This window comes from Theropithecus gelada, chromosome 15, assembly GCF_003255815.1.
Source record: "Theropithecus gelada isolate Dixy chromosome 15, Tgel_1.0, whole genome shotgun sequence".
Taxonomy (NCBI): domain Eukaryota; kingdom Metazoa; phylum Chordata; class Mammalia; order Primates; family Cercopithecidae; genus Theropithecus; species Theropithecus gelada.
In genome coordinates, this window is record NC_037683.1 from 486691 (window position 1) to 514637 (window position 27947).

Consider the following 27947-nt stretch of genomic DNA (forward strand, 5'->3'; position numbering starts at 1 on the left):
GGGTGAGCGGCGTGGGAGGGTGAGGGTGAGCGGCGTGGGAGGGTGAGGGTGAGCGGCGTGGGAGGGTCAGGGTGAGCGGCGTGGGAGGGTCAGGGTGAGCGGCGTGGGAGGGGTGTGTGTGAGAAGTCTGGGAGAAGACGCTCCCCATCAGCAGTCACAGGATGCGCAGCTGAAGCCTCAAGGAAACACCAGCACATCCAACAGAAGGGCTAAATAAAAAGCGGGTAAGAGCTAACGCCCGCGTCGGGAGAGGACGCCGCCGGTGAAGACGGGAGAAAGCCGACCCCTGCAACACCGCTGGTGGGCATGTGAAATGCAGCCACTTTGGAGCACGGTTCCGCAATTTCCTCATAAAACTAAACACCCAAAGGCCATACAACCCAGTGATTATGCTCCTGTGTATTTGACTCAGAGAGATAAATCTTATTTCCAAAATGTGTACATAAATGTTCGAGCGGCTCTAAAGTAAAAATGCCCAGTGTCCTTCAGCAGGTGAGTGCCCGCGTACAAGGCTGTCCACACCCCACAGAACACCAAAGCTTCAGCAGAGAACAGGATGGGCTAATGAGACGTAACTTGGATGGATCTTAAGAGAACTAAGCTGAATGACAAAAGCTACTCTCAAAAGGTTGCATATACTGTAATTCCATTTATATAAAATCAGAAATAGGCCGGACATGTTGGATCATGCAAACCTGAGGCTGCCACAGGTTCAGGTCTGGTTGGCGGCTACACAGGGTGACGTCAGGGGCCTTGGTGTGAAGGGTGTTCCACATCTCGACTGTGCTTTGGTGTGAAGGGGGTTCTAATGTTGACACTGCCCTGGTGTGAAGAGGCTTCCGCATCTCGACTGTGCCCTGGTGTGGAGAGTGTTTGCAATCTCAGACTGTGCCCTGGTGTGAAGGGGCTTCCACATCTCGACTGTGCCCTGGTGTGGAGAATGTTCAGCATCTCGACTGTGCCCTGGTGTGAAGGGGGTTCCGCATCTCGACTGTGCCCTGGTGTGGAGGGGGTTCCACTTCTCGACTGTGCCCTGGTGTGAAGGGGGTTCGGCATCTCGACTGTGGTGGTAGTTCTGCACGTCCACACACAGTAAACTGCACAGAACACCCTGCGCGTGATGCACGTGCGCACAGGTGATGGTGAAACTAAGTAAGCCCCACGGACTTTACTAATGTCAGTGTCCTGGGTCTGACATTGTCCTTTAGTTATCAAAGACATCACCACTGAGGAAAGCTTGGTGAAAGGTATTTTTGCACTTTCCTGTGACAATGTCATTATTTTTAAGATTTTCTAAAGCTTTGTCATGTAGAGAAGAATACTGCAAAAGGTTGAAGTCGGGTCAGGCCGGCCAGCCTAGGAGTGGAGAAGCCCCAGGGCTAGGGCAGCTGTCGGCACCACAAGGCACCTGCCCTCTCTGTCCCAGGAGAGGACGCAACACCCGGCAGCCGTTGCCCCTGAGCCAGCAGTCCAGCCCCACAGCGCGCCCACCACCCACTGTGGCCACTGCAGGCAGGCCACAGAACACACACACAGCACTCACAGTCAGGCTGAGATATTATGACAGAAACAAAGGTGGAGACACCCTGGGGGGAGAAAAAAGCTAAACCTGAGAGGAAAAAAAAAAATCACAAACAGGTGGTGTCAAGTCCAAGAGAACCCCCACTTGAGGAATCAGAATTTACAACAGAGATTATAGAAGAACGATAATCACCATCTTTTGAAAGATAAGGCAAGACAAAATTCAGAACAGTATTTTTTAAATTAAAAGAACTAATCAGGCCGGGTACGGTGGCTCACACCTGTAATCCCAGCACTCTGGGAGGCCGAGGCGGGCGGATCACCTGAGGTCAGGAGTTCAAGATCAGCCTGGCCAACATGGTGAAACCTCATCTCTACTAAAAATACAAACATTAGCCAGGTGTGGTGGCGTGTGCCTGTAATCCCAGCTACTCAGGAGGCTGAGGCAGGAGAATCACTTAAACCTGGGAGGCGGGGATTATACTGGGCTGAGACTGCACCATTGCACTCCAACCTGGGTGACAGGGCGAGACTCCATCTCAAAAAACAAAACAAAACAAAACAAAACAAAAAAACAGAGAACTAATCAGAGATACTGGGCGTGAAAAAAATACATGTCAAAATAAACTATATCAATATATGGGATGAACAGCAAGAAGGAGAAGGGCTGAGGAACCAATCAGGAAGCTGGAAACAGGCAGAGAGCTGCCCAGGGGGACAGAAGAGCCAGCCATTTAAGGGGAGCTCCATGGGAAGAAAACGGAAAGAAAAATACAGAGCATTCTTCTGGAGCTGAAGACACAAAACCTCCAAGCTGGGGCTGTGAAGCCCTGAACAGTGGCTAAGAGGAAAGAGCAAATAATCTACAAAGGACAAGAAAGTGCCTTCAGAATGTTCACCAGCAATGTCAGAGAGAGAAAATTCCATGGGAATGTGATCACAAACCTGGAACTTACACTCAAATTCACATCAAACAGAGAGAGCACATTAAAAGCACTGTGCACACTTTGAAAACCTGGATCGTGTATGCACCATGTAAGAGATGGGGATGAGTCCAGCACAGTGTGTGTGAGGAGCAGCTGTGCTGTGTGTGTGAAAATCAGCATAGTACGTTGTGAGGGGTAGGCGCGGCCTGTGTGTGAAAATCAGCACGGTGCGTGTGAGGGTCAGGTGTACCCTGTGTGTTAAATCAGCACGGTGTGTGTGAGGGGCAGGCGTGCCCTGTGTGTGAAATCAGCATGGTATGTGTGAGGATCAGGCGAGCCCTGTGTGTGAAAATCAGCACAGTGTGTGTGACGGTCAGGCGCGCCCTGTGTGTGAAAATCAGCACGGTGTGTGTGAGGGTCAGGCGACCCGTGTGTGAAATCAGCACGGTATGTGTGAGGATCAGGCAAGCCCTGTGTGTGAAAATCAGCATAGTGTGTGTGAGGGTCAGGCGAGCCCTGTGTGTGAAAATCAGCATAGTGTGTGTGAGGGTCAGGCGAGCCCTGTGTGAGAAAATCAGCATAGTGTGAGGGGCAGGCGTGCCCTGTGTGTGAAATCAGCATGGTATGTGTGAGGATCAGGCGAGCCCTGTGTGTGAAAATCAGCACAGTGTGTGTGACGGTCAGGCGCGCCCTGTGTGTGAAAATCAGCATAGTGTGTGTGAGGGTCAGGCGAGCCCTATGTGTGAAAATCAGCATAGTGTGTGTGAGGGGCAGGCGCGCCCTGTGTGTGAATATCAGCATAGTGTGTGTGAAGGGCAGGCGTGCCCTGTGTGTGAAAATCAGCATAGTGTGTGTGAGGGGCAGGCACACCTTGTGTGTGAAGCGCTCAGGATTCAAGACCTATTCTGCTCTCAAGGTAAGTCTGAGCCCAGCAGCTCAGGGTAGGGAGGGAGACCTGGGCATGTCCAGGTGGCCCTTTGCCCCTCACTTCTGTCACATTCTGGCCCTAACCAAGTTCATTTCTATTCACTTCTCAATGAAACAGAGTGAGTGCTGAGTCTTCCCTAGCTGGAGTGAAAGCCCCAAAGTCCAAAGCAGAAGAGTCAGTGGCCTCCTTGAAAGTGTCTGACACACGTTTCTACAGACGGCAACAGAACCCTGTGAGAAGAGCAAAGCCCAAGAAGGAAGCGAGGCATCACCTGGCATCACTCAGCTCTGTCACTCACGCATGAGGCATCAGCAGTGTCTCCTTTTTGTTTTTTTGTTTGTTTGTTTGAGACAGGGTCTCACTCTGCTGCCCAAGGTGGAGTGCAGTGGGGTGATCTGGGCTCACTGCAGTCTCCACCTCCCAGGTTCAAGCAATCCTCTCACCTCACGCTCCTGAGTAGCTGGGACTACAGGTGCGCACCACTATGCCCAGTTAATTTTTGCATTTTTTACAAAATTTTCTATTTGAGTTTTGCCACACTGCCCAGGCTGGTCTCAAAGTCCTGGGCTCAAGCAGTCCACCCGCCTCAGCCTCCCAAAGTGTTAGGATAACGGCCGTGAGCCACTGCACCCAGCCCTCTCCTAGCTCCTCACGGGCCCTATCAGATAACCACTGACACTTACTGGCTTCTCCTCAATGCACCAAAGTCCATTTGCCGTTATTAAAACAAAAGAGATGGGAAAAAGGAAACAGCAAGAGAAGACACAAAATTACCAGGCCCACGACGGACTTCGGCATGGTCTTGCGTGCCCTGTGGACCTTGACGTCGGCGCCAGGGGCCGGGGGCTTCCTGTCCTCTGTGTCAGCACTCCCCTCCCCAAGGGTGGCTGGTGGGGCGGCTGGCGTCTGGGGAAAAGCGCTTGGAGTCCTGCCTTTGCCAGCCCCTCCAGGAAGGGTTTTTGCAGCATGGCCAGGCAGCGAAGAGGCCAGAGTGCTGGTAGTCCTCAAGGGCTGGGCCTGCAGGGCCGGCTTATTTAAGATGTATCCGTTGCTGCCAATGACAGAAGTCTGCACAAAGTCATCAGCAGTGACGTGGTTTTGCTTCCCTGCTTCTGAGTCTCTTTCTGAAACCCCGTTTTCCGCTATCCGGGTTAGTGTGTTGGTGCCATCCTGGGGGTTGACCCTCGCGCTGTCCTGAGTGTGTTTTGCAGCATTTGCATGGCTGCTGGCATCACTATTTTCACAAGACCCGTTGGTCTCACTGTCCGCAGCCATGTGGGCCTCTCCTGCCTGTTTCTCTGCTGAGCCTTCATCAGCAGCCATAGGTGTCTCTGCCAACAGAGGAGAAAGGAGTGTCACTGGCTGCAGGCCCCGCTCTCCACAGCACCACCACAATTTGTTCCCCTCACCATGACACAAAACCACCACAATGTCCTCCCCCCACCACGGAATCACCACAATGTCCTCCCCCCACCACGACACCACCACAGTGTCCTCCCCCCACCACGACATCACCACAGTGTCCTCCCCCCACCATGACACCACCACAGTGTCCTCCCCACACCATGGCACAAAACCACCACAATGTCCTCCCCCCACCACGACACCACCACAGTGTCCTCCCCCCACCACGACACCACCACAATGTCCTCCCCCCACCACGACACCACCACCAGTGTCCTTCCCCCCACCACGGCACCACCACAATGTTCTCCCCCCACCACGGCACCACCACAGTGTCCTCCCCCCACCACGGAATCACCACAATGTCCTCCCCCCACCACGGCACCACCACAATGTCCTCCCCCCACCACGACATCACCACAATGTCCTCCCCCCACCACGACGTCACCACAATGTCCTCCCACCGCCATGACATCACCACAATGTCCACTACCAGTGTCTGACATAAACAGGCAGTGCAGGTGACACCAAAGGGAAAGAGGAATGTGAGGGGCGGAGTGTTCCCACCTGCGTCGACACAATCATTTACTTAAAAACAGACTCAAGAAGCAAGTAAAACACAAGAGCACAACCCAACTGCTGAATTTGAAATCATGTTACAAAATCAAAGGCATTTCCTTATATCAACATTTCCTAGAAAATGTAAGAAAGAAAGTATCATTCACAGAAGTAGGGAAAACTACAAAGGGTATTAGGAAATTTGCCAAGATTACTCAAAGCCAGTGTGTTGGGGGAAAAAAAAAGTTAAATAGAGGGCATTTCATGCTCCTAAATGTATGACATTACAAAGCTGTCAAGTCCCCTCAAATTGAATCTATAGGCTGGGTGCAGTGGCTCATGCCTATAATCCCAGCACTTTGGGAGGCCAAGGAGGGACGATCGCTTGAACCCAGGAGTTCAGGACCCACCTGGGCAACATAGTGAGACTCTGTCTGTACCAAAAATAAAAAAATTAGCCGGGCATGGAGGCGCACACTTGTAGTCCCAGACACTCAGGAGGCTGTGGCAGGAGGATCGCTTGAGCACAGGAGGTGAAGGCTTCAGTGAGCTGACTGCACCACTGCACTCCAGCCCAGGTGACAGATCTCATTTTATATATATATATATATATAAGCAAACTGAATCCAGCTCCCCTCCAACACCAACAACAAAAAAAATTGGTGAGGAGGACTAAACACCATGAACAAGTGGGGATTTAACCCTAGAAATGCAAGGTTGGCTTAATAGCTTAATGAATTAATATGCCAAATATCAATAGAACAAAAGGACAAAACCACATAAGCATCTCATGAGACAGGAAAAAATGAACACCCCTTCATGGTCAAAACACTTAGCAAACAGTTTGCTAAGAAAAGAAAAATCCCTCAACCTGACATAGGGCATCTATGAAAAACCTACAGCTAACATCACACTTAAAGGTGAAACCCTGGATGCTTTCTCCCTAAGATCAGAAACCAGACAAGGATGTCCGGTCTTGCCACTTCTATTCAACCCTGTACTGGAGATTCAAAGTAGGGCCATAAGGAAGAAACACAAATAAAAGGTATACAGATTGGAATGGAAGAAACCAAATGAGCCCTAAAGATGACACAAGCTTTTATACAGAAATTCCCAAGGAAGTATAAATTATTAGAACTAATAAACAAGTTTAGCAAGGTTACAGGATGTAAGATAAATATACAAAAATCAATTTTATTTCTTTTTTTTTTTGTAAGATGGAGTCTAGCTCTGTCGCCCAGGCTGGAGAGCAATGGCATGATCTCTGCTCACCACAACCTCCGCCTCCCAGGTTCAAGTGATTCTCCTGCCTCAGCCTCACGAGTAGCTGGGATTACAGGCGCCCGCCACCACGTCAGGCTAATTTTCGTATGTTTAGTAGAGACGGGGTTTCACCATGTTGGCCAGGCTGCTCTTGAACTCCTGACCTCAGGTGATCCGCCTGCCTCAGCCTCCCAAAGTGCTGAGATTACAGGCAAGAGCCACTGTGCCCAATCAATTGTATTTCTATACAGTATCAACAATCAAAATGAAAAAGAATTTTTAAAACAATTCTATTTAAAATATCACTGAAAAATATAATACTTATGGGCCAGGCACGGTGGTTCACGCCTGTAATCCCAGCACTTTGGGAGGCCGAAGAGAGCAGACCACTTGAGCCCAGGAGTTCAAGACTAGCCTGGGCAACATAGGGAGACAGTGTCTCTTTTTAAAAAAAAAAAAAAAAAACCCTGGGTGCAGTGGCTCACGCCTGTAATCCCAACACTTTGGGAGGCTAAGGCAGGCGGATCACAAGGTCAGGAGATCGGGACCATCCTGGCTAACACCGTGAAATCTCGTCTCTACTAAAAAATATAAAAAATTAGCCGGGCGTGGTGGCAGGTGCCTGTAGTCCCAGCTACTCAGGAGGCTGAGGCAGGAGAATGGCGTGAACCCAGGAGGCGGAGCTTGCAGTGAGCCGAGGTCACGCCACTGCACTCCAGCCTGGGCAACAGGGCGAGATTCTGTCTCAAAAAAAAAAAAAAAATTAGTGTGGTGTGGTGGCTCACACCTATGGTCCCAGCATACTTGGGAGGCTGAGGTGGTAGGACTGCCTGAGCCCAGGAAGATGGAGGTTAGAGTAAGCCATGATCACACTCCAGCCTGGATTACAGAGGGAGACCCTGTCTAAAGAAAAGAAAATCCTACAATAAACTCTCACATTTAAAGCCAACTGATTTTCAACGAGGGTGCAAGAACAATTCAATGGGGAAGAAAAGTATTTTCCATAAATGTCGCTGGGACAACTGATTATCAACTTGCAAAAGAATAAAGTGGGACCCCCACTTCAAACCACAGACAAAAATTAACTCAAAATTGATCGAAAACCTAGATAAAAGAGATAAAACTCCAAGAAGAAAAAAAAACAAATGTAAATCTTTGTGACCTTCTATTAAGTAATGATTTCTTAGGTGTTAGAACAAAAGCACCAGCAACTGAAAGGAAAAAAAAAAAAACAGGTAAGTTGGACTGCATCAAAATTAAAAACATTTGTACTTCAAAGGACATCATCAAGAAAGGGGAAAGACAAGCCACAGACTGGAAGAAAATATCTGCAAATCCCATGGCTGATAAGGGACTTCTGCTTATGTAAAGAACTCTGAAAACTCAACAATAAAAATCAATCCAATTTGAAATCACAGGATCTGAAGAGATATTTCTCCAAAGAAGATCTAAAGGCGGTCAATAAGCACATGAAATGATGCTCAACATCACTGGCCATCAGGAAAACGCAAACCAAAACCACAAAGAGATGCCACTTCACACCTGCCAGGACAGCCACAGACACTAAGAAATGGTGGCGAGGACGTGGAGAACCTGGAGCCCTTCACAACTGCTGCAGGGAAAGCAAGATGGGGCAGCCACTGTGGGGGTCCAGCAGTTCCCCCAGGGTGCATCAGGCCGTGGCTCAGCGGCAGTGGGTAAGGAAACAGGGCACAGGCAGAGCCTAAAGGGTAATGGAATAACCTGGTGCCTGTGGCAGCTGGTGTCATGTAGGAAACAAGTTCCACTAGAAAGGCCAAAGGAGGTATGACCAGGGAGAGAAGAGGGAAGAGCAGGAGGGCACTGGAGCCAACAGAAGAAACAGTTCAAAGACACGGAAAGGTCGGCAACAGGAAGGGGCCAAAGAATAGGAAGAAAACACCCAGTCAGGCTGCAGGAGGTGGATGGCACGGGAGGTGGGGGCAACCCTGGAGGGTCGGCTGGGAGTGGCGGCAGAGGCAGGCAGCGGTCAGAGCAGTGCACAGCCGGTGGGTGGACAAGCACCCACAAGCACAGAGAGGCCGTCTACGGTGAAAGGACATGGCAGGGGCCACAGCCCACAGTCCATGAGGGGCCAGGCCTTGCTCGCTGTCTGGAGAGGTGTGGGCTCCAGATGGGAGAGCCTTAGGCAAGTCCTGTGCCGGACCTGCTCCCACAGCCGCCAGCCTCATGGGTCCAGCGGAACACAGCTCTCCCTTCACTGTGGACAGCACAGCGCGTCTGGTGCCACGTGCCCTCATTTCCTGGGGGCGCTCTTGGTGGTGCAAGCTCTGCAACAACATCCGAACCCTGAAGACGAACCCTGAAGACTCACGTGTGCACCACGCCTTACAGAGGGGTGCAGCCCCGCCAACTCCCCTCACCCCAACTCCCCTCCTCCTAACTCCCCTCACCCTGCCTCTCTGCAGACACTTGCTTCCATACCGCTCCCTCCACCTCCTGGTGACCACTGCTGTTCTCCAAGTCTCTGCCATAAAATTGGAGTCATGCAGTTTTGGCCCTTTGGGTCTGGCCTCCTTCACTTAACAAACCGTGCATAAGCTTCATCCACGGTGCGGTGTGAGTCACGCTGTGTGCTCTTCTGGGCCGCTGACCGCTGTCCCACTGTGTGGATGCACCACAATCTGTTCATCCAGCTCCTTATCAACTGAGGACACCGGAGTGTCTCCGGTTTTTGGTGACGTGAACAATGCTGCTATAAACATTTGTGTGGCCACTCACTTTTAATTTTCTGGGTGTACTTTAAGACAAGGATATGCAGGATTTTTGCTTTTCATACTTTGACAAATGTGTTCCTTTTCCGGCAGAGCTTTTGTGTGTGTCTGTGCAACTGTGTCTATGTAGGAATGGGATATATTAGAAACTACAACATAAACCTAGGTAAAGCAAAGAAAGTCAGAAGATGGGGACAAATAAGAGAGGAAGAACAGCAGGTTTTCTAGTCTGGAGGGAGGCGCTGCTCCTGTCCCTCGGTGCACACCGCCCTCACCTTCTCCCAGCAGCTCGGTTTTCACACAGCAATCCTGCTGAGGCTCCCCCCTCGCCGGAACTGCCTGTTAGAGAGAAACAACAGACGTCAGCCGGGTTCAGCGGGAGGCCGCTTTTCCAAATGGACATCATTTGGAAAAAGTCAAAAAATCTTCGTGACAACATTCACTATGAGCTGCTGGACAGTCACTCCTCCTGCCAGCTGGCTACAGTCGCCTCCAGAAGAACTGACATTCAGAATACAGCCCAGGGAAACTTCTCCTGTATTTCTATTTTTGGAGACAGTTTTTTAACAGTAAGAACACATTCGTGTATTATTTACATAATTAGATATCTGAAATATTTTGGCTCTGTTACAGGAATGTTACAATTTATTTCAAAATGCATTCTGCTGCTGACAATAACTCACATATTTCAAATGTCCAACCTCCTACAAAAAATTATAGAAATAAATCAAGAAAATTCAGTAGGAAACTTAAATCACTAAATGTTTTGAGATTAAGCATCTACTATGTAGAGTTATATATTATACAAGGCCTCTTAAAATTTTTTTTTTTGTTGAGACAGAGTTCACTCTCTTGTCCAGGCTGGAGTACAGTGGCGCGATCTCGGCTCACTGCAACCTCTGCTTCCACAGTTCAAGTGATTCTCAGGCATCAGCCACCCAAGTAGCTGGGACTACAGGCGCCCGCCACCACGCCCGGCTAATTTTTGTGTTTTCAGTAGAGATGGGGGTTTCACCATGTTGGCCAGGCTGGTCTCAAACTCCTGGTCTCAAGTGATCTGCCCGCCTCGGCCTCCCAAAGTCCTGGGATGAGAGGTGTGAGTCACTGCACTTGGGTGATACTGGGATGTAATTTTTTTTTTAACACAAAAATCCTTGCCTCCAAGAAGCTTCGAGTCTGGTTGGAGAAGTGAACATAAACACAAAAAACACTCCTAGCCAGGCCCCTCCTGACGCAGAAGCAGGGCCACGGAGTCCATGAGGAGACGGCAGGGAATCTGCAAACGCCCCGCCCACAGCTGGGGGCTTCGGAAGGGGGCTGCTGACCGCTCTGGGCAGTCTGAGAGGCCAGACTGCAAGTGGGAACTGTCAGGCTGACACCCCAGCCTGGTGATGTGATACTGGAGAAACCCCTGTGCTGAGGCCACTGGAAGCTGGAAGTGGGCAGGAAGCCTCGGGGGCAGATAAAACAGCAACAAGTGAGCGAGGCACACCTGGGGCTCCAGGAGTCCGCGACCAGACGAGGAGATGCAGAGACCTGCCCGAGGTCACCAGGAGCAGCCAGTCAGACAGCTGCAGGAGGCCACCCACGCCCTGTTTCCATCTTTGACTATCAACAAGTAAAAAGTGTAAGAGGCTGCAAAAACCTGGGTGCCCAGCGTCTGGATGAGAAAACACGTCAACAACGGGGCCTCTCAACAGACGCCTCCTCCCCACAAAGCAGACACCAGGCCAGCCCCTACCTGTGCCCAGATGTGGTTACTGCTTTTCGGGGCTCAGATCCCTGACCTGGGGGCCTCCGGGCTGACTTGGTAACACCTGACTTAACTGCACCACCTTCCCCAGGAGCTGGTCTTAGCAACGGTGCACAGCCCGCCCCATCACGGTAAGGCAGGGAGGCCCAGGTATCCACCTCCCACCCCCGATCTCCCACTGCCAAGCCGGGGCCAGGCAGCCCAGCTGCTCGTGCCAGCCCTCGAACATGCAGGGCACGCTACCTTTCCTGGTCCATCACAGCTGTATGCCAGCCAGCTCAGCCTGCACTCTTCACACCTACCCACAACAGGAGTTCTCCGGGGACCCCTGCAATCCTTCCAGGAGTCCAGGAGGTCAAACCTATTTTCATAATAATACTAGGACCTCAATTTTCTTTTTCACTGTGTTGATATTTGCGCAGACGGTACCCAAGCGGGGGTATCAGCCCCTTAGCATCGACCACGTCAGGACACCAAAGTGTACACCAGCAACTGAACTCTTGACCACTAGGCACTTGGGGGGCTCGCCTGAGAACGCCCTGAATGAGGCAGTGAGATGATGGCCTCTGAGCACAGCTCTCCAGTGTTCTACATCAGAGGAAGGGGGCAGGCAGCAGGCCAGGCACAATGGCTGGGTGGAACCCGAAGCTTTCCTCACTCATAGAGCATCTTCACTTAAAAGAACAACTGGCAAAATCTATGCTACTCAGACTTGGATATGCCACTCAGGCCTGGACATGCCACTCAGGCCTGGACCTGCCACTCAGGCCTGGACTTGCCACTCAGGCCTAGACATGGCACTCAGGCCTGGATATGCCACTCAGACCTGGATATGCCACTCAGGCCTAGACCTGCCACTCAGGCCTGGACTTGCCACTCAGGCCTGGATATCTGGCAGACATTTCCACAAAACAGAGTGAGCCTCAAAGAAAACAACCAGTAGTATCTGTTGCCAGTGTTAAAACTCTACCTTTTGAATTTTCGAAACACACGTAAATGTGTATCCGTCCCTACGAGCTTGAAAGTTTCCCGTAGTTATGACTTTTCTTATTACATGAAAGGTATCATTAGTGACTATGATTTTTGATACCATATAATGAAACGTGTCAACATGGGGAAGATCTTCATAACAAGGTGAGCCAACATTCCCCAAACGCCCAGTGCCTAATATTCAAAATCACGCACGGGCAAAAGATGCATCAAGACGGGCTTTAACGCCACAGAGGAAGAAGGCCACTGGCACAGTTTCACCTTGTTGAGTCTTGGTGCCGTATCAAAGCAGAACAGCTGCAATTATCTGAAAAGATATCAAAATACTTCTCCCTTGCCAACCACAGTCTGTGTAAGGCCAGATTTTCTCCTATCAGACAGTATCACCTCAGGCTGGGTGCAGAAGCTGATCTTAAATCCAGCTGTCTCTTGGATTAGCCAGACGTGACAGAGACGGACCAACATGGAAAACAATGCCACCCAACTGAGTTTTTTCATTCAGAGAAAGTACTTTTCATAGACACTGCTGTTTTCCCTAACATGTAAATAAAATGCTATGTGTTTATTGTTTTTTAAAAATTATGTGATTTTTAACTTTTCAATTTTCATTTCTTTTACAGTATCTATCATTAGATACAGCCCAATTAAAAAGAGCCCTCTGGGGCCCTCAATACTTTTAAGACTAGGGCCTTGAGGCCCACCAAAGACACCTGCCCGCCACGGCACAGCTCTGCCGACAAGGTCTCCTGGCCTGAGATGAGCCCGGGTGGAGCATGGCAGGCAGACCTCGTGAAGCTGCTGGGGTCTACAGACATTTTCGGGCATGAGCTGTGGCCCTCACATGCTGTCCCCTCCTGAAGGCACCTGCCAAACCCCACTCCATCTCACAGTCCTTATCACCACCACCAGCCACAAATCCTACCCATGAAATTAAGTTGTATAATCTTTTGAAAAACCGTTTAAGAATGCTATGTAACACACTACCAAATAATGTCTAGAATCATCCACTATTCTGCTGTGTGTCCAATTCAACTGCACTCAGGAATCCTCTGACAAGCGCTGACCAACAAGCCAGTCCTCACACCAGTGTTAGGTCCAGAAACACAGCACAGACGCCTCTGGCTGGTCGGTAGCATCCCCAGTGCTCCCTTCCATTAAGGGACAGCTGAGGACGGCCCAGGGCAGAGGTGAAAGGAAAAGGGGACCCCAAGGAGGAGGAGGGAGGCCCGGCAGAAGCAGATAGAGCAAGTTCTGCAAGGCAGCAGCTCCACCCTCTCCTCCAGAACCACGACCTCTCCTGACTTCCAGGAGGCTTGGGAAGGTTTTCTCCTAGCAAGGGATGCTGCTTCTGTGGCCCAGGGGCTGCCCCTCGGGGCTGAAGCATCACAAGCTGGCTTCGGAGAACAGCCCGGGGAGCAGTGCTGCCAAGTCTCCTTAGGGCTGATGGATTCTAGGAGTTTATGAAACCTCCCGATTAAGAACAAATTAGTTTACAATACAAATGTAAATGACAGGCTGGGTGCGCTGGCTCATGCCTGCAATCTCAGCACTTTGGGAGGCCGAGGCGGGTGGATCACAAGGTCAGGAGTTCGAGACCAACATGGCAAAACCCTATCTCTACTAAAAATATAAAAATTATCCGGGCGTGGTAGCATGCGCCTGTAATCCCAGCTACTCGGGAGGCTGAGGCAGGAGAATCGCTTGAACCCGGGAGGCGGAGGTTGCAGTGAGCCAAGATCGCACCACTGCACTCTAATCTGGGTGACACAGCGAGACTCCGTGTCAAAAATAAATTTAAAAGGAGAGGAAGAGCTCCTATTCGTAACAGTGACAGAAATGCTGTCTCATCTCAATCATTCAGCCTAGCACATTATTCCTTCTCCTTGATCTAAGCAAAACGAAATGAATTAGTTAAAACAAAACTGTGTTTTATGTATCCTAAATCGAGACCTTTCCACTGACAACATCCACCTAGCGGGAGGGAGCCAGCCGCAGGGACTCAGATCCCGCACCGCAGAAGCTCCGCCCAGTCCAGGAAGCGTGGCCAGGAAATTCCAGAAAAAAATCATCTGCATTTCCCTCAGGAGCCCCAACCTGCAACTCCCCCAGACGGCCCAGGATCCCACCGACGCCCAGGCCAGGCCAGCTCCATGCGCCCTGCCCTGCCATGGCCCCGTGTGCCTTGACTGGCAGAGCCCAGCCCCGCCCCGATGATGCCACGCCCCTAGTGACGCCCCCCCACCCACGAGGCAGAGGAGCCCAGGCAGAGGTCAGGGGTCCAGGTCCACCCCAGGAAGAATGGCCTGGACCTTCCCCACCTCGCAATTCGGAAGTCCAGGAGAGGGAGGCATTGCAACTCACTTTTCAGAGGTTGACAGGAGCTCCAGAGCCATGAGGAGAGGAGGGGACCGTGGGCCTCTCTTGGTCAGTACAGGTGCCAGGGCAGGGCTGGTCCAGACCCCACAGCCCCAAGACTGCCACAGGCCTCTAGGGCCCCAAGATCCCATGGCCCTCTAGCGCCATCCCCCAACCTCACAGCAACAAGAGACAGAGTGCAGTGCCTACTCCAAACCTACCCGGGGAGGACAGCAGACCTGGGGCTTCTCGCTCCGTCAGGAGACCCCTCCACCCCTTCCACGTGGGTTGCACCTGCTAACCACAGAGCCAGCCCGACCTCTGCGCCTGCCCAGCAAAACCACCCGTCCATTTCCACCTGAGCAACAGACCTTGTGTTTTTAGTGTCACAATTTGTGCACAATGTAGAGTAGACACCAGGATGGCGGGTAAGAGAACAAAACTAGTGTGTGCAAAGCATGAACAGGAAGCATGCACACATTCCAACTCCGAAACACTGGCTTCAGTACTGGCCACTTAAAAATCACATTATGACAAGTCCAGAAAAATCCAGTTCCTTGAAGGTTCGTCTTATCCTCAGTACATTTGCCCAAACTCAAGAACTTTCAGGAGATTTCATGTCCGACTTCCAAACTCAAGTTAAATGAACTCCCAGGCCGGAGCAGTGGCTCATGCCTGTAATCCCAGCATTCTGAGAGGTCAAGGTTGGAGGACTGCTTGAGCCCAGGAGTTCGAGACCAGCCTAGACAAAACAGTGAGACCCCATCTCTACAAACAACTTTCAAAAATTAGCCAGAGGTGGTGGCACACACCTGTAATCCCAGCTACTTGGGAGGCTGAGGTGGGAGGTTCCCTTGAACCCAGGAGGTCGAGGCTGCAGGGAGCCGTGGTTGGACCACTGCACTCCAGCCTGGGCGACAGAGGAAGACCCTGTCAAAAGAAGAAAAAATAGAAAAGGGAGGGAGGGAGGGGAGAAAGAAGGGAAGGAAAGGAGGAAAGAAATAAAAGGAAGGAAGGAACAAAGAAAGGAGGGAGGGAAGGAAAGAGAGGAAGAAAGAAAGGAAAGGGAAGAAAAGAAAGAAGGCAGGAAGGAAAGGAGGGAGGGAAGGAAGGAGGAAGGTAAATTCCCTCCCAGAGACTGGGATTTCCAGGAATTCTGATGCTTCTTTCAATTAAAGGGCTTTTTAAATACAAAATCCTAAATAAAAAGATAAAAGGATGAAAGTAAAGAGAGGACACCAAGCAGCAATAATGAAGATTCTTGCAAACTGAACTGAAGGACCAAGACAAATGGCCAAGGGTGTACCCAAGGATACTCCTCTCTGAATAAAAATACAGAACTCATTTTAGTTCTAAAACTCTGTTCTTCTTAAATACAATTTAAAAAAAAAAAAAACCACTATCTTAAATGTCCTTATTTTTTAAAATTAAAACCAACAGAAAATCCTCAGAATCTACGACCAGGGCAAGGCCAGAAGCCTCCAGTCTTGGTCCTGCTTGTTTATGAGAACCAAGCGGCCCAGTCCTTCCCTCCAAGTCCCGAGCTCGGTGAGCTCCTCCCTCCCCCACATTTCCCTACAGGCTGCGGAGCTGACGTCATATCATAACCTCACTGTTTACAGACACCTAGTGATATGGTTTGGCTCTGTGTCCCCACCAAAATCTCATGTTGAACTGTAATCCCAAATACTGGGGGAGGGGCACGACAGGAGGTGACTGGACCACGGGGGCAGACGTCCCCCTTGCTGTTTTCGTGATAGATCTCACAAGATCTGGTTGCTGGAAAGTGTGTGGCACTTCCTCCTTTGCTCTCTCTTCATCCTGAGGGTCCGGTGAGATGTGCTCGCTTCCCCTTGGCCCTCCCACCATGACTGTAAGTTTCCTGAGGCCTCCCTAGAAGCAGAAGCCTATACAGTCCAAGGAACCCCTTTTCTTTATAAATTACCCAGTCTTAGGTATGTCTTTATAGCAGTGTGAGAACAGACTAATAAAGAAAATTGGCGCTAGAGAAGTGAGGCATTGCTATAAAGATACCGAAGCAGCTTTGAACTGGGTAATGGGCAGAAGTTCGAACAGTCTGAAGGGCTCAGAAGAAGACGGGAAGTTTGGAACTTCCTACAGGCTTTTTGAATGGTTTTGACCAAAACGCTGATAGTGATATGGACAATGAAGTCCAGGCTGAGGAGGTCTCAGACGGAGATGAGGAACCTATTCGGAACTGGAGTAAAGGTCGCTCTCGCTTCAGCAAAGAGACAGGCGGTGCTGTGCCCCTGCTCTAGGGACCTGTGGAACTTTGAACTTGAGAGAGATGGTTTAGGGTATGTGGTGGAAGAGATTCCTAAGTAGCAAAGCAGTCAAGATGTGGCCTGGCTGCTTCTAACAGTATCACTCATGTGCATGCACGAAGAGAGTATCTGAAACTGGAACTTACATTTAAAAGGGAAGCACAGCATAAAAGCGTGGAAATTTTGCAGCCCAACCATGTGGTAGGAAAAAAAGCCCGTTTTTCAGGGAAGGAGTTCAAGCCAGCTACAGAAATTTCCATGAGGAGCTGAATGTTAATAGCCAAGACAATGGGGAAAATGCCTCGGAGACCTCTGCAGCAGCCCCTCCCATCACAGGCCTGGAGGCCTAAGAAAGAAGAATGGTTTTGTGGGCCAGGCCCAGGGCCCTGCTGTTCTGTGCAACCTCAGTACATGGTGTCCAGCATCACAGCCACTTCAGCTCCAGTGGTGGCTGAAAGCACCCCAGATACGTCTCAGGACACTGACCTAAAGGGTGCAAGCTGGCAGCTACCAAGGCTTCTACATGGTGTTAACCCAGCGGGTGGCGCACAGGGCAAGAGTTGAGGCTTGGGAGCCTCCACCTAGATTTCACAGGATGTATGGAAATCATCTATACATCCGTGGTGGCGCACGCCTGTAATCCCAGCTACTCAGGAGGCTGAGGCAGCAGAATCACTTGAGCCTGGTGGAGGTTGCAGTGAGCTCCACTGCACTCCAGCCTAGGTGACAGAGTGAGACTCCATCTCAAAAAAAAAAAAAATGTGAGAAGGACATGAGATTTGGGAGTGGTCAGGGGCAAAATTACATGGTTTGGCTCTGTGTCCCCACCCAAATCTCATGCGGAACTGTAATCCTCAGTGCTGGGGGAGGGGCCTGGTAGGAGCTGACTGGATCATGGGGGTGGACCTCCCCCTTGCTGTTCTCATGCGTGAGTTCTCATAAGACCTGGTTCTTGGAAAGTGTGCAGCACTTCTCCCTTCACGCTTTCTCTCTCCTGCCGGCCATGTGAAAATATGCTTCTCCTGGGCCGGGCGCGGTGGCTCAAGCCTGTAATCCCAGCACTTTGGGAGGCCGAGATGGGCGGATCATGAGGTCAGGAGATCGAGACCATCCTGGCTAACACGGTGAAACCCCGTCTCTACTAAGAAATACAAAAACTAGCCGGGCGAGGTGGCGGGCGCCTGTAGTCCCAGCTACTCGGGAGGCTGAGGCCGGAGAATGGCGTGAACCCGGGAGGCGGAGCTTGCAGTGAGCTGAGATCCGGCCACTGCACTCCAGCCGGAGTGAGACTCCATCTCAAAAAAAAAAAAAAAAAAAAAAAGAAAATATGCTTCTCCTAGGCCTTCTGCCATGATTTTAAGTTTCTTGAGGCCTCCCCAGAAGCAGAAACCTATACAGCCTGCCCACAGAACCATGAGCCAATTAAACCTCTTTTCCATATAAACTACCCAGCCTCGGGTATGTCTTTATAGCAATGTGAGAACGAGCCAATACACCCAGAAACCTGCCATTTTTACAGTAAAACTAGAGCTACGACTTGTAAAGCCAGAATTGATCACAGGAACAGTTCCTTCACGGACCCACCCAGATTCTCATCAATGCCACAGCCTATAACAAAATCCTAGTTAGAACAGTATCTAAGTGTCAAGTGATGAAATGCTATGGTAGGGAGGGTGGGGTGGCATGGCAGGGGTGCAAAACCTACCCAAACCACAATCAAAATGGGTCACAACAGCAACAAATCAAGCCTTTCGAGAAAAGCAGAACAGCAGACTAATGAGGCCCACCTCAGCACACACTTGACATGCTCGAGCTAGACTCCACCATCCTTCTAGAAAACATTCTCTTCTTCCAAATGCCCACTTTAATATATTGTCCAAGGCACCGATGTGGCTGGAGAAAAAAGCAATATTCCCCACTTCGTGAAGTTTTTTCCTTAAATGTTAATTGGTGGGTTCAGATAGACACAAAAACTGAAGGGGAAAAGGTTCCCCAGACAGTGAAGCAGAACTCAGACCCTGTGCGGGATCCCCATGCGGGATGTGGAGGCCAAGAACGCGAGCAGCTCCTGGAGGCTGGCACTACAGGCTGTCGTGACATGAGACACCCAGTTACGTTCACAGCTCAGATAAGACCCAAAGGGGATAGAGGGATAGGAGAAATACTCACATGCCAAGTCCATAAAATAAATATATTCTTTAGGTAAATATTGGTGTGTAGCTATGTTCATGCTAGTGACCTCACAAATTCTCTTTAGCAACACAGAAGACAGTAACCTTTTTATTCCACATGATGATATATGTTTACATAACTGAGATTTTCTTCATGATTAAAATAAAAAGCTTCAAGTTTTTACAACACTATCACTTTATTTGTATGTCTCTTCCTCTAAATGTAATCATAAAATAAGCATGCAATAATCACAACTTAACATAATCTGTAGGAAAAACAAAGGCAGCATATACATACTTGCTATTCATTCATTTGTAGAAACAGGGTCTCATTCTGTCACCCGGGCTGGAGTGCAGTGGTGCAACCACGGCTCACTGCAACCTCCAACTCCTGGGCTCAGGAGATCTTCCCACTTCAGCCTTCCAATAGGTGGGACTACAGGCATGTACCACTCTACCAGGTCAACATTTTCTGTCTTCTTTTCCTTTTTTTTTTTTTTTTTTTTTGAGACCGAGTCTTGCTCTGTCACCCAGGCTGGAGTGCAGGGGCGGAATCCCGCCTCCTGGGCTCAAGAGATTCTCCTGTCTCAGCCTCCCAAGTAGCTGGGATTACAGGCGCGTATCAATTAGAGCCTGGCTAATTTTTGTATTTTTAGTAGAGATGGGGTTTCACCACATCAGCCAGACGGGTCTCAAACTCCTGACCTCGAGTGATCCACCCGCTTCAGTCTCCCAAAGGGCTGGGATTACAGGTGTGAGCCACCGTGCCTAGCCCAACATTTTTAACTGAATGAATTTCATTCTTGCGGCTGACAGGACAATATTATTTTTCGTCTACAAGTAGACACTTCTCCATTGTCATTTAAAATGAAATGACCATGCATCCAATATAATGCCATAATACAGTTAACCTTAATTGTACTACATTTGATGTTAGATGCTTTTTTAAAAAACAATTTCTATTATACATACAGGATAAATTATTAAACTTTCGTGAAGAGCTCAGCATCACGTTCCCAGAGAAGACGGCAGTGCGCCTTCGGGGTTCAACTGCCTGCTCCTGTGGGAGGCTCCTACCAGCACCCGCACCACCAGCCCACCTGAGAGGTGAGGCACCGTCCCCCACAGGGAAGAACAAGGCGCACCCCGCACCCTGCAGGTGAGGTTCCCAGTGCGTGGCCTCCTGCCCATCAATTTCTACCAAGCTACTGACTTCTTTTTTTTTTTTTGGAGACGGAGTCTGGCTCTGTGGCCCAGGCTGGAGTGCAGTGGCCGGATCTCAGCTCACTGTAAGCTCCACCTCCCGGGTTTACGCCATTCTCCCGCCTCAGCCTCCCGAGTAGCTGGGACTACAGGCGCCCGCCACCTCGCCCGGCTAGTTTTTTGTATTTTTTAGTAGAGACGGGGTTTCACCGTGTTAGCCAGGATGGTCTCGATCTCCTGACCTCGTGATCCGCCCGCCTCGGCCTCCCGAAGTGCTGGGATTCCAGGCGTGAGGCACCGCGCCCGGCCGCCTTCTTTTTTTTTAAATAAACAATGTCTAGTGGGGGGAAGATCATAGAAACTGAGACACTGCCCTTTATAAGATTCCTAAAATTCAAAGACAAATAAGGACTAGACATATTTCGGATAATCTCTGTTAAAAATTATTCAAAAACAAGCCCATAAAAATATTCAAATAATTTTATAAATTTAAATTTTAAAGAGATAGGAAAAAGAACCAATGGAACTGTGTTGACTACAGAACAGAGGCGACCCTGGCCACTGGTACAGGAACAAAAGACTCAGTGGCTTCATGGCTGCCGGTAAACCTAGGCCCCGCCTGACCCTGAAATGGACTGAGGGTGCACCTAAGGCTCCAGGCTGGCAGGAAGGACCCCTGCCCATCTCCATCTGGGCCCTGGGGAAAGCCAGTCACCTCCCTGCCCACTCTACCTTTGAACAACCTGGCAACCTGCTCACTAGCTTTAAAAATCCTTTCAGTGATACCTGGCATTAGGCAACTTTAATGTTCTTCCAGAGACATTCTCACCCACTAAAGAGATGACATCTGATCCTTCATGTTTACCAAAGACAGTGCAAACAATGGCATTTTACAACCCACCCAGTCAATACCACCAGGAGGTGAAGGTGAATAAGGTAGTTTATCATATCTACAATAATACGTCTACATCAGTTACCTCAGAAGCGATCATTTATTTTCCCAAAGTTTGGAGTTTCCACGGCAATCCCTGCTTTTCCACAACATGCTGGTAAGACAAAACGTGTCCACATTTTGCCGACAAACCAAGAACAACGATCATCCTCAGCGCCTGTGGCAGTGGCCTCCATTCCCACACTGTGTCTCTGCACGCTACCAGGAGGCTGGAGTCAAAGCCAGGGAGTGAGGCCTCCGTGAGCCACACCGCCCTCCCAACACTGCCATCCTGCCTTTGGACCAGAATGTGCAATCACATTTTACGCAGAAAGTCAAACTACAGAAAAGGAGCTGTATGGATACAATCATCTGAACGGAAAACTTAACAGGGAGAAAATATTCATCTTATCTCAAGGTTCTTTTGCTCATTTTCCAGAAAGCTTTGTTCTTTGTTAGACTGGACAAATTACTGAAGACTTCTTGTAATTTGGCTTTATTTTACAAGGATGCAACCATAGAAACTACTCTGGAAATGAATATTCTATCAACATATTCACTCTGACTTACCAAATACAATATAAATGATCCAAAGGAAAAATTTCTAATCTCAACAGTAAGATTTTAACCACAAGAAGTATCCTTCTATATGAGGCTAAAAGAAAAATCTTTAAAGTTACCAGAAATTTAAAACTGCTTCAAAAAAATCTTCACACAGTATGCTGGGTAAACTGTACGACCCCGTGTGCAGTGAGCACAAGGCCGGGCCGGCCGACCCCAGTGGGCAGAGCAGGATCTCCCTCAGGGCAAACGTGCTCCAGGAGCGCCTGCCCTGGAACCAGAGACCCCCACAGAAACACGGAGGTCAAGTGCTACAACAATCAGGCACATGGATCTCAGACTCTGCACTGGTTTTGTTTGTTTTGAAACAGACAACCTCTGTTGTCCAGGCTGGCGTGCAGTGGCACCATCTTGGCTCACTGCAACCTCCGCCTCCCAGGTTCACACGATTCTCCCGCCTCAGTCTCCCAAGTAGCTGGGATTAACAGGTGTGTGCCACCATGCCCAGCTAATTTTTGTACTTTTAGCAGAGACAGGGTTTTACCACATTGGCCAGGTTGATCTCTAACTCCTGACCTCAAGCGATCTGCCTGCCTCAGCCTCCCAGAGTGCTGGGATCACAGGCGTGAGCCCTGCACACACCCGGCCTCTGCACTGTTTTCTGAGCCCCGCACACACCCAGCCTCTGCACTGTTTTCTGAGCCCCGCACACACCCGGCCTCTGCACTGTTTTCTGAGCCCCGCACACACCCGGCCTCTGCACTGTTTTCACAGGGCCAACTCTGAGGTCTGCTCTGCAGTCCTGTGCCTCTGGGTCAGAGGCACCAGAAGGCACGACTGCGAGTGAGAACCACGCAAGCTCAGAAGGCAAAGAAGGACGACGCAGGCACTCTCCCATGGAACTGACCTGGTTCTTCCCGGCGTGGCCTCTACACACTTCCACCCGCCATCTGGGTTTTGGGAGGGGTGTGTCAACTTTCACGTACTATCTCACCGAGCTTTAAAGACACCCCCATGACGGCAAGACATTAAGAAAATGGAAGGAAACGCCCTTGTGCAGCCTCTTTAAACGTATCTTCATGATCCTACAGCTGAACGTGATGTTTGCCTTTCACCAGCTGGGGGGACTATAAGAAGGAAAGTCCTTTTCCCCACAAGAAAATACACTGGTCCGCTGGGCTATCCTACACGCTATCAACATTTAAAAACGTCATTTCACAACAACCAGCGCAAAAGATTGCCTTCTCAATCTGCCAACACAAAAGACTGCCATCCTAACAGTGGAGACTTTTTTATTCTAAAAGTAAGAAAAATGTCACATTCCAATCTGCCATTTGCTCCTTTCTGCTTTAGGAAAGCCCAGGATCTGGAAGGGAGACTCATCCTCTCCTTGGGAACGGTAACAACAGCAAGAAAGAACTTTCAACGCCAAATGGCTTCTCCAGGATGAGAAGCAACTTCGGTCCAGGAAACTCAGGAGATGAAGAGCGCTCTCTACCCGCCCCCTAATTTTAAACCGTTTTCCACATACCAATTTCACCAGCTAATTATCAAAAGGGGTGGAGAGAAAAAGAATGAATCCTTTCAATATCTGAGAGATTTTCTTTTCCCTCTTTTGTCTTTTTGTTTTTTCCCTTGGCAGGAAAAGGAGAGTTGGTTCCTAAATTTGGAAAAAACAATTAATATCCAAAGTAGTCCCAGAAATTACATTTAAGGGACTTTAAAATATCAGAACAGATTCCCTTTCCATCTGCTGCTTAACCCTTAATTGAGCCTCTCTGCAAAGAAAGAAAATCGAAGGTGGCTCTGTCCCTACTGTTGCCTTTGTCTAGTTCTTTCAACTACGGCATTTGTCCAAAGATGGCAAAACCAGTGCAAACACCTGCCAGTCCCTCACGTGCCTCCAGCAGCACGCCGAGACTCCAGCAGCACGCCGAGACTCCTCCATCGAGAGGTGGGTCGGTACCCCTCTCCTTTGCCTGGGTGGACCTAACTGCCTGGAACTAAAGTATGTGGCAGAAGTGGCAGCCCATGACACAGACTGTGGCCTCAACGCAGCTCTGCCTTGCTTGCTTGCTCTGTGCGGCCCAGCCACTGCGTGTGAGGGGCCCACGCCACCTGGGAGGCCACACGTGGGTGCCCTAGCCAACAAGCCACTAACTAGCACTGGCCACCAGACGTGAAAGGACGCAGCCCACACTAACAACACCCCCATATTCGAGTCTTCCAGCTGAGACCCTAGACTCACGGACCAAAAGAAAGTCACCTCCTCTGTGCCGTCTGAATTCCTGTCCCCTGAAAGGGGTGACACATGACTACTGTTGTTTCAGCTGCCGAGTTTCAGGGTGGTGCAGTCTGTGGCGAGAGACAAGGAAAGCAAAGCTCTTGGTGCTGCCCTTCTTCCCCTTGCCAGCAGGGGTCAGGGCAAACCCCAGCTCCAGGGCCCTATCCGTGCTCCCAGCACAGGCCCAACACACAGATCTAACAGCAACCCAAGCACTGGGGCTCACTTGCCACCAAGGCCTGGGCTCCATGGCTGTGGTCTGTACCCTCATGGAACTGGACCAACAGAGAAGATCAGCAGACCAGGAACGTGAGCAGTCTAATGCTCCCTACAGAAGAAACACGTACCGAGCGGAGGCACGTGGGGCCGGGTGGCCGGCAATGCAGGTGCACAGGGGTGAGCACCTGCCTGCAAAAACCACAACTCCAAATTCCCACCAGCCAAAACCTGTCTCTTTAGAGCCTTTCAGGTCCAAAACCACAAAGTAGCCATGACCAGAAAGGGTGCCTTGACGTAACTGGCGAGTGTGAGGCCAGAGGGTATCTGCTCTAAGGGCACTCAAGCTGGAGACGGCTACTTGCCTTTCTTACCGCCACTAATAGCTGATGCTCTAGTTTATCTATCGTCTCCTTTGAGACTGAGAGTACAATTGCAACAATCTGGTTTACCTGCAACACCGAGTTCCTGGGCCTGCCAAGCTGATGGCCTGCCTTCCAGGAGATTCGCCAGGTCAAGGGCACCCTGGGGCCTTGTGCCTGGTCACTTGCTCGCCAGCCTCCTGTGCTAACAGCTCCCTCCTGTGTGCTGGGCGCGTCTCCACTGTGGCTGGGCTGCTGACTGGCACATGGCTCAGAGCACAGCCCTGTGGAGACTCACAGCCTCTACCTGCCCAAGTGAAACTGGAAAACATCTACTCTTTCCCTACGTTTAATATGGAGCAAATTAAGATGAAAATTCACAGTCAGAAACCACAAGGCTGCTGACCAACAAGACTGCCTCACAGGCAGGAAGAAGGGCCCAGAGCCGGCCTCAGCTGTGCGCCTCCTCCAGTCCCAGGCCCCCGCCGCACTCAGCCACACCACAGGCCCCATAAAACCAGGAAGCTCAGTTCCACCCTAAAAATCTAGTTCTTCCTCCGTTTCAATCAAATGCCACATAATGTAAAACGATCCTAGAGATGGCAGAAGTGCTCAGTACGATGTCACTTCTTTTTATTTTGAGACAGAGTCTCATTCTGTTGCCCAGGCTGCAGTGCAGTGGCGCGATCTTGGCTCACCACAACCTCTGCCTCCCAGGTTCAACCGATTCTCCTGCCTCAGCCTCCTGAGTAGCTGGGATTACAAGTGTGCCCCACCACACCCAGTTAATTTTTGTATTTTTAGTAGAGACGGGGTTTCTCCGTGTTGGCCAGGATGGCCTCGATCTCCTAACCTCAGGTGATCCACCCGCCTCGGCCTCCCACAGTGCTGGAATTGCAGGCGTGAGCCACCGCGCCCAGCTGAGGTCACTTCTTACACCTTAAAATGGGCAACATGCCTCCACATGGCTCATAAATTTGCCCTTAAACAAATCAGTAATGGGATTGAGAATGTGGCCTCTCTACAAGACCACTGGCTGCCTGCAGGAAAGGGAAGGAACTGTTCTAGGCCTGATCTTAAACACAACCAAGTGCACAGAGCAGACTGTGTTAACACCCTGATTTGAACAAAGCCACCATAAAATGACATTTTCAAATAACTGGGCGAAAGCTGAAAGTGATGAGATGACGCCGGTAAAGTGCTGTTAATTCTGTTAGGTGTGAAAACGGCATTGTGACCTTGTTTTTAATGTCTATATTTTTAAAGATACATCTTAAGGATTTACAGGTGAGAATCTCACAACACCTAGTAGGTGCTTCAAGACACTTAAGCAACAACAAACGGGAAACATAGGAAGAAAAGGAAGGGAGCCGGCGCAGCACAACCTTGACAATTATCAGCCAGCGTCCTGTGCCACTATGTGGTGGGGATCAGCCAGCATCCTGTGCCACTGCGTGGTGGGTATCGACCAGCGTCCTACACCACTGCGTGGTGGGTGACAGGCAAGGCTTGACATCAGACTGGTTAGATTCGAATCCCAGCTCTGTCAATAATGAGATATGTAACCTTGGTTTCTTAACCTCTCTGTGCCCGTTTCCTCTGCAGTAAAATGGGAACAACTAACTACAAAACCAATTCAGCAGGCTATGTGGAGGCTGCAGGACCCTCAGGACTGTGGGTGATGCCTAAGTTCTGAATTGATTATCAGCTCCAATATTATTCAATATACTTAAATATAAAATTAAAGTGTTTAATATCTGCCATATGGAAGACATCAAGCAGTGCTTATTAGACACCCCCTAACTTGAACTGTTCAAAAACAAGGCCAGTCTCCTGATCCCGGCCTCACGGTGTGACTCCAACTCCACGCTGTGGCTCCAGCCCTCAGCCCATCTCCCCTGCGAGAGTGTAACAATTAACCTGCTCTTTCCATCCACTCACTACACTTTTCTTTTCCAAAAAGTCTTATCATTGCCATGCTGAAAACCTCTGCTGTGCCCATTCGCTAAAGGGTCCAAAGCCCCCGGGTGAGGCAGGCAGAGGCGCAGTCCAGCTGATTCCAAGGACAATCCTTCTGGTCACATCCACCCCGGACCCTCAGGCTTCCGACTGTCCCTTTTTTCCGAAAGACGCCCTACCACTGCCTGCATGTGTTCACCCCTCCTCAGCCGGCTCTTGAAGCCAGCTCCCGCCCAGGCCTCTTCCTTGGCACTGCCACACCCGGCAGCGAGCAGGGCGGCTTCACCAGGGCTGGAGCGCGCACCTGAGCACTGCTCACTGCCATCCAACACACAGCATGCGATGTGCTCCTGACCAGAGCGCAGACCATCTAGTTCCTCCCACACATGGAAGACACCAACGTCTAAGAGAGTTTTCTCACTCTTTTTTTTTTTTTTTTTTTTTTGAGACGGAGTCTTGCTCTGTGCCCCAGGCTGGAGTGCAGTGGCGCGATCTCGGCTCACTGCAAGCTCCGCCCCCCCAGGTTCACGCCATTCTCCTGCCTCAGCCTCCCGAGTGGCTGGGACTACAGGCGCCCACCACCTCGCCCGGCTAATTTTCTTGTATTTTTAGTAGAGACGGGGTTTCACCGTGTTAGCCAGGATAGTCTCGATCTCCTGACCTCGTGATCCGCCCTTCTCGGCCTCCCAAAGTGCTGGGATTACAGGCTTGAGCCACCGCGCCCGGCCGAGAGTTTTCTCACTTTTTAGTTTTAGACTCCTAAGTAAAAAGAAAAAGTTGATTGAAAAACACCATCTGAGGCCGGGCGCAATGGTTCACGCCTGTAATCCCAGAACTTTGGGAGACCGAGGCAGGTAGATCACCTGAGGTCAGGAGTTCGAGATCAGCCTGGCCAACACAGCGAAACCCCGTCTCCACTAAAAACACAAACACCAGCCGGGCGTGGTGGCAGGCGCCTGCAATCCCAGCTACTCGGGAGGCTGAGGCAGGAGAACTGCTTGAACCCAAGAGGCGGAGGTTGCAGTGAGCCGAGATTGCGCCACTGCACTCCAGCCTGGGCGACAGAGTGAGGCACTGTCTCAAACAGAAGAGAAGAGAGAAGAGCAGAGAAAAGGAGAAGAAAAGAAAGCAAAGCAAAGCACCACCTGGTGACAACACGCCATGTGGAACACCCACAGGTGGAACACACACCGGGAGGGACAGGTGAGGTTTCTGTTTACCAAAAGGCATTGTGGAGTACAGAGACCAGGTGCACCTAAACGCTCTTCGCCAGCGCTGCGGGAGCCCCTTCCCCAGCGGTGTTCTGGAACCTGGCCCGATACTGGCTGGGGTTGTGTATGATTCTCATCTTATACCATTTCCAAATTCTTACACACATCACCCTTCTCATTAGTTCTGCCTGGTTTGCACTTCAACAGAATCAGGAATATCCTGTGAATTTTTAGTCAACACACTTCATTTATATTTCAGGGAAAGAGGACAATCTCAACAGCTCCTGTATTAAAAGAGGAAGGAAATGAAAGA

The 27947-nt window shown here is 50.2% G+C and overlaps 1 protein-coding gene across 3 annotated transcripts in view; it reads right to left on the reverse strand.

Annotated features, from left to right (window-relative positions):
* The window catches only part of EHMT1 (euchromatic histone lysine methyltransferase 1), a 223323-nt gene that overhangs the window by 118243 nt on the left and 77133 nt on the right, over positions 1-27947 (reverse strand). For all 3 annotated transcript variants that reach the window (XM_025359652.1, XM_025359650.1, XM_025359653.1), the window contains exons 2-3: positions 9629-9692; positions 4150-4706 (exon numbers count right to left, since the gene is read on the reverse strand). In XM_025359652.1, the coding sequence (XP_025215437.1) occupies positions 4150-4706; positions 9629-9692 (621 nt within the window). The remainder of the gene's footprint in view (positions 1-4149; positions 4707-9628; positions 9693-27947) is intronic.